Genomic DNA, 10,719 nt, shown 5'->3' on the forward strand with positions numbered 1-10,719 from the left:
GAAGTCGCGCCACACGCGATTCTCGCCGGCCGGCCTCCACGCCCTCACTTTCTTCCCCGGTTTCTTTCCCTTCAATATCGACATTTGACCCCTGAACTTTTTCTTATTACAATTTGGTCCCTCAACTTTCTTAATTACTTACAATTTCATCCTGCAGAATTCTAATTTAACCCCCAAACTTCTTTTTAGCCTTTCAATTAAGCCCTTAACCATTTAATTTGGGCCAAATCCGAATTATTGAAAATACATAATTACAACAATACCCCTGACCGACATATTTATTTACGAAAATACCAAACTCACAAATTTCCATTAAAACCCCATAAAAATAAAATTATACTTTCAATCCTTATTCCAAAATAAATTTCCAATTTAGTCCTAACACACAATTAAATTAATTAATCAATTTCCAACTCAAAATTTAATACTACTAATCAATTATAATACCAATTTTCCCAAAATTCTTTTATAAACACATCCTTTATAATTTCTTCCAAAATTTTCCGATATATAATTTTACTTATATAAATATGCTCTTGGGAAAATTTGAATAACCAAAATAAAAAATATTATTTATTCCTTAAATAATTTACTTGAATAATTTCTTAAAATTTCAAACTAATTGAGTATAGAAAATAACTCATTTATTTAATTAATATTAAATTTTTCATTAAATCATTTCAAATTAAACCCAATAATAATGAAGTTAAAATTGACTTAAATAAAAACTCATTATTAAATATATAAAAATTCCGGGTGTTACAGTTGCCATTGGCAACTGTCACATGATGAGAATCTCTGATAGAATGAATTTTTTGTAATTGAGTAGGATCCCAAGTCATGTGATCAGTGACTCTAGAGTCAATAATCCAAGCATTATGGTAGAAATTTGATGAATTTAATAGTGGTTGAACCGAACCTGACCCATCGGATGGGTTTGAACCGAACCGGTTGGGCTGCTGGACCAGGGCCCGGAGTTGGGCCAAGATGTCAGCCATTTGGGCTTGAGATGGCTGGTGGGCCGTGTGAGTCGACTGGGCCTGGTGGGCTGGATCATGGGGGGTCGATTTGGCCTGATGGGCGGGCTGATTTTGGTGGACTTGAGGAGCCCATAGAGACTGTTGGGCTGGGGGACTTACTAGGCCGAAGCCTGGATGGGCCGAGTCCAAGTGAGGACGGGTCGTCGGGTCAGGTCTGTAAGCCGGATTCGGGTCGGGTTTGATTAAAGACACCTGCCCCGGCATATACACCCATTCCTAACCCTACTTCTCCTCTTTCTCCTCTATTTCCCTTTGTCCAAAAACCTTCTCTCCTGCCACCGCCCCCTTTCCTTTATCCTCTTCCCCCTCTCCTCACTGTTCCAGCTCCGTCCCACCCCCGCGATTGCCTCAAGTGCGGGTGTATGTGCCAACAGACCTCACGTGAGTGACCACGCTGGCGGTGGTCACAATGCTTGGCCATTCGCCAGCGTCGGCGTTGTAGGCGTGATTTTCCGCAACTTGCGGGGGAGAGGAGGCGCTCATGGTGTTCCTTCGCATTTCTTCGCGCTAAACGCTTGCTATTACTTCGTCTATTCGAGGAAGCTCGAACGTGAGGAGGATCTGCGATCTTAGGCTTTCATAGCTTGAGTCCAATCCTCCAAGGTAAGTGTACACAAGATCTTGTTCGTTCCTTTTTTGAATTTCTAGTGGGTCGATTGAAGGCGGAATATAGTTCTGCAACTCTTCCCACCGTATGAGTATTTCTGTTACATATTGCGAGGAATTTTTTGTTCCCTTAGTGATTTGAGCTAACTCTTGTTTGAGTCTGAATATATGTGCAAAATTATGTTGGTGGCCGTAAAGGCTTTGCATTTTATCCCAAATTGATTTTGATGATTCTATCAGGATGCAGAAATGGGAAATTTGGGGCTCCATAGTATTTGTGAGCCAAGACATGACCAAATGGTGAGATGTCTGTCATTCCTCTATTCTGTCAATTTCTTCTTCGATGGGAGCTTCTGGCCTCTCTGGTTTTGGCCGTTGCTTTGTCCTAGTGATAAATCCTAATCTTTTTCTGCCACTGAGGGCAATATACACAGTTTTGGACCATTTGAAATAGTTTGAGTTGTCTTTAAGAATGATATTGGTCAATTTTTCATTTTGAGACATGGCTGAAAAAGAATGGATAGATGATGATTACTGGTGGAAACCAGGCTCTGATACCATGTAAAAAGAACAATGAAGAAGATTGAATTAAAAATAAGGATTCTGAGTTCTTTTACAGTGAGATGAATGCTATATATACATGATTTGCTTATTTGTGTTCTATCCTAACAGTTGCCTAACGACTCTTTCTGAATAGGGTATGAGCTGAAGTGACCTTTCCTGCTTTGCAGGAAAGGATGCTCCTTTTTACACTGAGGTCTGTGATGATAGGTCTGCACAAGCAACCTAGCTTGTGCAGCCTCTGAGACCTCAGTTTCTTTTCTTCTTTCTTCAACAGTAACAATAGATGATAAGTGTGTTCTATGCAACGTTGCTTCTGAAATTATCTCCCATCTATTCTTTGGTTGCCCTTCTTCCAAAGGCATTTGGGAAAGGATCCTCAAAGTTAGCTTGCTGCAGAGAAGATCTATCAGATGGAGACAAGAAGTTACTGATTTCTGCAGGAAAGTCGAGAAGGAAAACTTTGGTGATGTTAGAGGAATTCTTCAGCTTCATTTGCCAATTATTTTCCTTTTCTTCGGTAGGAAATTCAACTTGAAATTGTTATGTCAAATTTGGAGATTTTCATATGGAAAGGGTTGGGGGCTAAAAATGGTATTAAATTTAAGGATTCTTTTACGACAATTCAAACTTGACAACTTAATTAAATTGATTTATGCACCTATAACCAGGCTAAGCCTGTGGCTGCTGGCAACTTAATTTTTGGGAAGGGGAAAACCAAGCTAAAGAAAGTGTTCAGATGATTGAAAATACCCTACTTAACGCATTATTAAGCTGCAAACAGAGTATATATTCTTAACATGTGGATGCCTTACACTTTCAACTAATTCAACACTTCTGTTCATGTCTTTTTATTTATAAGTCAAGGGACATAGTATTATCAGAATTGAGAAGTGGAATTTTCTAATTTTCGCTATATTATTCATCAATCAGCTTAATAATTTCAATGTGCCTATGAAATAAAGAAATGGTCTTAGACTAATGGTTCAGTAATAATCGGTTGCATGCATCAATACTATGAAGTTAGCAATTCAATTCTAAACATCTCAAAATTCTCGGTTGGGAATCTCAAATATACCAGAAGTAGCAAAAACAAATACATATATACACCCTGATCTTTAACAGATCTCTTGTTCAGGAAATAAAATCATCAAAGCCAGAGCATATGCTTGTATATTTGGCTAGATTATACATGCAGTAGGATGATATGATGCATATAAATCTAGAACAAAGGACCCTCAAACTGGGGCAAAGGTATACATAGCTAGGCTTCTTTCTAGATTTTGCAAGATAGATCAAAACACAAACCAGATTCCTTCAATTTTCTTGAAGATGATTGATCATACGCTCTGCCATCGAAGGTGTCAAATAGTTGCTCCAATCTCCTTTCCTGAAAAAGGCATGGTTTGGAACTCCAACAGGGTGCTTACCACTCTTGTTCATCCAAATTCTTCAGGTTTTCCAAACTACAAATTCTTGTTATTTCTTGCACAATACCTTGTTCCTCTTCTTCCTTTGAAAAAGGAAAATCCACGAACTCGGCCAGCTTTTTCGTGTGTCCTATGATGTCTTCTTTGAGCTCTTCATATTTCACGAAAAACACTTTGTCAGGATTATCTTGGCTTGCTTTCCAATACTCTAAAACATGATCCCAAAACGGTCCAAACTTATGGATTCCCTTGCAGTGCATCTCGAATGCTTCCTCTAGAGAATTAGTTTGATCATCATTCGATATGGGTCGAATCTTGAGCAAAAATTGCCAATAGGAGATGAATTGATCCAAAGGATTCCTACACACATAGACAATCTTACAATTGGAATTGGTAATGGAAGTCGGCAAGGAACTATAAGGGGTGTTTGTAGCAAATGTTCTTGGGTCGGGAATAGTTTCAAGATCAGGGCGCTGGTTTTTTCAAGTAAAGATCGAGTCCTAGAAAAGGAACAAGATCATGAGGACTCGAAGTGAGCAAAGGGCATTCATCAAGATTAAATGCATAGCGACTCCGGTTTGTAATCAAATAAAGAATAGAAATTAACCAAGTAGTGCCTGATTTGGGCATACTGGCAACAGAAGTATACCAGAATCCTTTGTACTGATAAAGATAGACTCCCTGCCAGTCTCTCTCTTCAGGAAGAGTTAAAAGCAATACTTGTAGCTCATCCATCATTACAACAGTACAGAAGAGAAGAAAGGAACTAATTCTGGAGTTTATTTTGGGATGGCGACCACGTACTTGTCTTATTGTATTGATAAAGAAGAGCATTATATGAAGTGGCCATCAATTAGATCATTTGCGCATGTGATGAGTTGTCTAACAGTTCCAAATCAATTTTTTAAATTTAGAAAAATGAAACATAATTAATTGACTACTAAATTCATCTTCCACAAGCCATAGTTACTTCCAATGAGTAACAAGTGAAAAAGTTCTGCCATTTTTACATACAAGTTTAATAATATATAAAAAGAAAGTAGTCATTCTTTATATTTACTATAAAAATAAAAATTCATTTAATATTTAATATCTCTTATTTTTAAGAATTAATACTTTTACCGATTAAACTAATTTTAAGTGTGACATTTATTTCCTAACGGAGGTTAAGTCAATCTGTTTAAAGATTTTAGAAAAAATGATCAAAGCTTTTTTTTCTTCATAAGAATGGGATTTGAATTGCAGAGAGTTGGCAACTGAGTTAGAAAATGAAAAATCGTCCTCATTTATGGCTAAAAAGCCTCAGCAACTCATAACAACGGGTACTAATTTTTGGTTTTTGTTAATGGGTAGGTAATTTGGTTTTGAAAGATCAGAGAAAGTGCGAGTGTTATCAACAAGAGGATGCCCATAAATTTTGTTTCACCCAAAATTGTTTAAAGACCTTAACCCCAAATCAAAGTCTACGAGTTTGGGATGCGTAGGTTGAGTCACTACTCGAAGATGAAGCCATTCAACAATCTGTTCACCTAGATTTGCAGTCGTTGTCCAAAACTCGTTTTTCCCCTAATTGGATTATCAACATCGATATCACCTAGGGTTCCACGCTCTCAACTCAATGCAATATATATCATTATCAACATCAACAGAGACTTGAGGTTGAGAGGTCCATAAAGACTGAGTTGAACGAGTTTTGGGCAATGGATTGTGTGAGTTTAGAATGCACAGGTTGAGTGTTTTTGGTTACCCATCTCGCTAACAACATCATCCCAAAAGAGGTGACTGTTTTTGTGGCTGTTAAGGCTATTGGTGGTGGTTGTGGTAGCGGTGCAGGTGGTTGTGAATGTTAAGGCCATTGCTGCTCTTGATTTTTTGTTTTGTTGTGGTTGTTGTTGGTTTAGTAGGGAGAGGAGTGAGAGGGTGTTTGTGGAGAGAAAATAAAGAGAGTGGAGGAAGATGGTGGTGGTTGTGAAGGCGGCTGTGGATAAAAAGCAAGCGATGTTTGGGACGACGAGCCTACGGTGCTCTCCCTCTTTTTCCTTTTTCAATTTGTTTTATCTAATTCTGTAATCTTTTTGAAATAAATTTTGTAATTTTTTATATTATATATTTGTAAAATATATGATTCAAATTTTTTATAAGTTTGTAGTTTTCATTTATTTGAGAAAAAAATTTCACCAAAAATTGAAAGAAAAGAATAAAGATGGAAAATGAAAAATGAAGAAATGAAATTAGTATTATTTTATATAACTTATTTACCTATAAATGTAAATGTGTGAATTCCATTCTCTTAAATTTGGATTAAATCGACCAATTTATAAGATGTGTTGAGCAATTAGAGCAGAGAGTTAATTTTAGATAGATTTGGACCTAGCTACTATATTCAAGAGCTAAATTGCTACTTAATTCGAGAAATACATGACAACCATTTCCTTCACTTTAATATTATAAGAGGGTGCATTCAATTTCAACTCTTAAATACTTTAATGATAATTTTTTAAAATTTTGTATAAGTAAGGAGTTATTTAATATAAATTTTTAAATAACTAATAAGCGTGATTATTGTTAGTTTAAATATTTATTAAATAATTAATAAATAAAATATAATAATCATGACATGAATTTAGTGGTTTAATTAGAAACAAATTATAATATGTTAATTTTTTTAAAAGAATTATTTTCTTGACAAAAAAATACTATTCATGTTGTGAGATAAAGTTTTCAAAATAATATAAATTTAACACAACAACAAAATAAAATTTATTACTTATATATGGAGTTGCATATGATATTTATGTGAAATAATATTTAAAGTAAACGCAAAAAAAAATAATAAAAATAAAATGATTGAATTTATTTTTAAATAATTAAATAATAAATAAATAGTTTGTGAAAATCAATCAAAGTCTATAAAAATATTTTTTAGTAAAATATATAAAAAATATTTATAAAATCACAAAATTTGTAAAAATAATTAATAATTTAAAAACTCCAATGAGATTTAAATTTGAATCAAATCGGATGTCCGTTTATATTTAAATTTACATTTAAAGCAAATCTATGATAAAATTGTATCTAAACACATTTACTTTTGTTATTTTAAATCTAAATTTCTTTTATCTTTCAACTTATTATTTATCCTTCTACTTTTCTCTTTTACCATTTGGCACCGAACACATTTTCTTTTATCTTTCAAATTATCTATTATTTATGTTATTTGAATCTAATATAAATTCCAAGGTTAAATAATAATTAAAAATTATTATATATACATAAATCATATCAAATTAAAATTTATGACTTTAAAATTTTTCCATGGATGAAAAATTATGTCACATCATACTTTTCTATTTATAATTATGAATCTTAAGTATATAGTTATCCAAGATATTTAAATTTAATGATTATTTAAAATTTTAAAATTAAGATGAATTTGAAATATGAGATTTCAAATTCTTTATACTATCCAAACAAGAGATTTTTGAATTGTTGAATTTTTAAATTTAGATTTGAGAAATCCAAATTCATGCATCCAAACACACTTAATTCATTTAAAAAAATATAGATAAGTCTTAATTAAATATATCTTCCTTAATATCTGGGTGGTGTCTATCTTGTATTTTATACTAGTTTCGATTTTTTCATTTTTTTACTTAATATCCTATTATAAATTATCCAAGTATATGTATTGAAATTCTAAAAATAGAAATTAAAATTCCAACAGCTAATTAAAAAATAAAAAAAGAAAAAAGAAACGGGCAGATGGCCCAGGCCCAAAGTAGCCTGAATGCTGAGGCCCGATTATGAACGTCAGTATTGTAATTCAGTGGACTGGTTGGCCCGGACTATTAAATGCTTAACACTTTTGTCGTGAAAACACATTTGGGGGTTTTAGGGTTTTTGGTGTGATCAATTTCAGAGCTTTAACCTTCGACACACTCTTTCTCTCTCCAATCAAAGAAAGAAGCAAACTATGACTGCTGAGACTCAAGAGGAGCTCGCCGCTCAGCTCGAAGCTCAAAAGATCCTCGAGGAGGTATAATCCCTCTATCTCTATCTCTATTTCATTTTCTTCCTTTTATAGTTTCTACTGGGAATCTAAGGAATCTTTTTCTTTTTTAATGTAAATTTAAAGACCCTTTTCAGGACTGAATTACTGGGTCCTCTTTTGTTCTTCTGTTTATTGTTGGCCTATTTTGTGTTAGATCTGATTGCTGCTACTATGAAAATGACTTCAGGATTTCAACTCTTTTTTCCCTTATTAAACCAAAAAAAAAAAAAATGATTAAATGATGCCTGCTTCTGGTTATGAGCAACTTCTACCTTAATTTGTTTGCGGGCATAATATGGGTTAAAAGCTAACCTTTCAATTGAATGTTAGATGGACGGATTTTGTTTTATCGAAATGTATGAGAGGAGGGAAAATGTATAGAATGCAATCATTTATGACAGCTGCGAAGAAAACTTAAAATTTTGATACCGTTATAGCGTTTTAACTGGTTATTATTATGTCTCTTAGTGACCCCGATGAGCTTGCTGTAGTTTCCCGGTTATGGTATTAGTTTAATACTTGATTTCCCGTTGACTTTAATGCAGTATAATCATGTGCGGTTGCTCCCTGGAATCTGCTAAAGTGACTTATCATCCTCTGATTTAGTTTACCAGGATAATTTGGGATCTTGGTTTCTTGTTCTCTTGTTCACTTCTGTTGTGTGTTTTAGGATAGGTATTCCATTTATGTACTTTAGAAGGGCACAGTATTTATAATTTTGTTAGATTCTCATGATATAGGATGATTTTGCTGTTTTATTTTGTGCTTTCATATATTTGGCTACTAATAGCAATCCTTGTATTACTATTTTGTGAAGGCTGATAAGCCTGTGGTTGAGGATGAAGATGATGATGAGGATGAGGAAGATGATGATGATGATGATGATGATGACAAAGATGATGATGAAGCTGAGGGTAAAAACAGCATCTTAAATCTTGATTCACTTTTTAACTCTTTGAAAAGCTAGCCATAAGGATGCAACTATGCTTATTTATTCTGCAGTTCATTTATAATGCCAACTATTTTCCTCTCTTTTATGCACAGGACAACATGATGGAGATGTAAGTGGTAGATCAAAGCAAAGCCGGAGTGAAAAGAAGAGTCGGAAAGCAATGTTGAAGCTTGGAATGAAACCTATTCCTGGTGTTAGTCGGGTTACTGTCAAAAAGAGCAAGAATGTGTGTACTTCGATCTAGTTTTTTTCTTTCTTTGAAAGAATCTATTTATTTGTCCGTCTCTTCCCTGATTTGGGAACTTGTTTGCTAATACTTGGTATTGTTTCCCTACTATGTCAGATTTTATTTGTCATTTCAAAGCTTGATGTTTTCAAGAGCCCAACATCAGACACTTATGTGATCTTTGGCGAGGCTAAGATTGAGGACTTGAGCTCACAGCTACAAACACAGGCTGCAGAGCAATTTAAGGCTCCAGATCTCAGCCATGTGATTTCCAAGCCTGAGACTTCAGCCATGGCTCAGGATGATGAAGAGGTGGATGAAACTGGAGTGGAGCCAAAGGATATTGAATTGGTGATGACACAGGCGGGAGTCTCTAGGTCAAAGGCCGTAAAGGCTTTGAAGGCTGCGGATGGAGACATAGTTTCTGCCATCATGGAGCTTACCAACTGATAGAAGAATTCTTACCTGAATTTGTTATGTGATCTAGTGGATGTTTATTATGGTTTTACACTCTTCTTTCGAGTTGAATTTGTTTTGTTATTTCCAAATTTTGCTAGTTTCATATTGTGCTTGTTTTCCTTTGTATTACTAAACAAATATGAAATGCATCTTTTGGTGATGAATGAGTTGTATGTTCTTTGCTTATATCCATTTTCGGGCATCTCTTTGTTTAAATCAATAATATGAATTTAGGTATTTGCTTTTTGTGCATTTGCCTTTTCAATTTCAAATTCTTGTGGTGATTTTAATGTTTTTAAATTAAAAAAGTTTGATGACCAAGACCTGATTTGCGGACTAATGGTTTATGCTTAGCCGAGGTTAGGTGCATGCCTAATTTTCAAATTCAAGTCCTCTTCTCTTCTTATTTGCAACTCGTTTGTAATTTAATAAGATGCCTCCTCTCATTTTAATTTGTAACTCAAAAAGAAATTATATTTAGGTGCTATGTCCAATTCTCAAATTCAAGTCTCCTATAACTCTAGAAACTTCATCCTCTTATTTGTAACTCAAAAAAGAAAATTTGTGATTAAATGCATACCTAAATCTCAAGTTGGATGAATTGAAAATCGTAGTAAGAATAAAACATGGAAAATGAATTTCCGTTTTTGGTTCAGACACAATACTCCAATTTGATCGGGACAAAGAGAACGATTGAAAAACAGTCACACTGCCGCTTTGCAGTGGAAACATTGCCACTGAACCATAACTAATTTAGTTAAATTGCCATACAACTATACCTATATATTAGTACTGTTCTTTAACAGCAAACATTGCTCATACACCCAGGATCATGCTCTCCATAATTGAGCAACTGCATGGGAAAATATTGAGTCCAGGGGTTTAGAAGACCTCTGCCCTATCCACTAGACAATGGACAAACCTTCCAAGTTTTGGTCATTGTTCTTTCAGTCCCAAAATTCAACTTTTCGTAGGAAGGTTTGACTCTCAATCTTAAGACAGGAGAAGACACCTCTTTTGCTCTTATGTGCCCAAATTCATGTTAGAAACAGGGCGAGCATCATTCAAATGAAATAATGGCACCTAAATTCTCTTCAAAGTGTTTGCCCCTTCATCACAGCCCAGCCCTCTCATTCATCAAGTCAAGAACAAATCAAAAGCCGACCAATCGACCCATCAAGTCAATTAGGTTATGAAGAGGGGAGCCAGGGAGAGGATAACGAGAAAGAAAAGCACTAACTTCAGAGGCAACCTGAGAAAACTTTAGCAGAAGCACTATCCAAACCACAAAAAGAAACATTAAAAAAGAAAATACAACCCTTGAGATTAGCAGTCAAAAGATAGAGCGCCAGTAAGTATGCAAATTAGCCACCTCCTAGCTGGTATAGTAAAAG

General features: G+C 34.6%; 1 protein-coding gene and 1 pseudogene across 1 annotated transcript; one reads left to right on the forward strand and one right to left on the reverse strand.

The window, feature by feature from the left end:
• Positions 1–3,253: 3,253 nt before the first annotated feature.
• Positions 3,254–4,491, reverse strand: LOC8276326 (annotated as a pseudogene).
• Positions 4,492–7,481: 2,990 nt separating this feature from the next.
• LOC8276327 (nascent polypeptide-associated complex subunit alpha-like protein 1) lies at positions 7,482–9,489 on the forward strand. The gene is made up of 4 exons (XM_048377990.1): positions 7,482–7,673; positions 8,506–8,602; positions 8,733–8,866; positions 8,984–9,489. Exons 1-4 carry the CDS (start codon positions 7,611–7,613, stop codon positions 9,314–9,316), a joined length of 627 nt encoding a protein of 208 aa, XP_048233947.1. The 5' UTR covers positions 7,482–7,610; the 3' UTR covers positions 9,317–9,489.
• The last annotated feature ends 1,230 nt before the right edge of the window (positions 9,490–10,719 follow it).

The sequence above is a fragment of the Ricinus communis genome, chromosome 8 (assembly GCF_019578655.1).
Source record: "Ricinus communis isolate WT05 ecotype wild-type chromosome 8, ASM1957865v1, whole genome shotgun sequence".
NCBI lineage: Eukaryota > Viridiplantae > Streptophyta > Magnoliopsida > Malpighiales > Euphorbiaceae > Ricinus > Ricinus communis.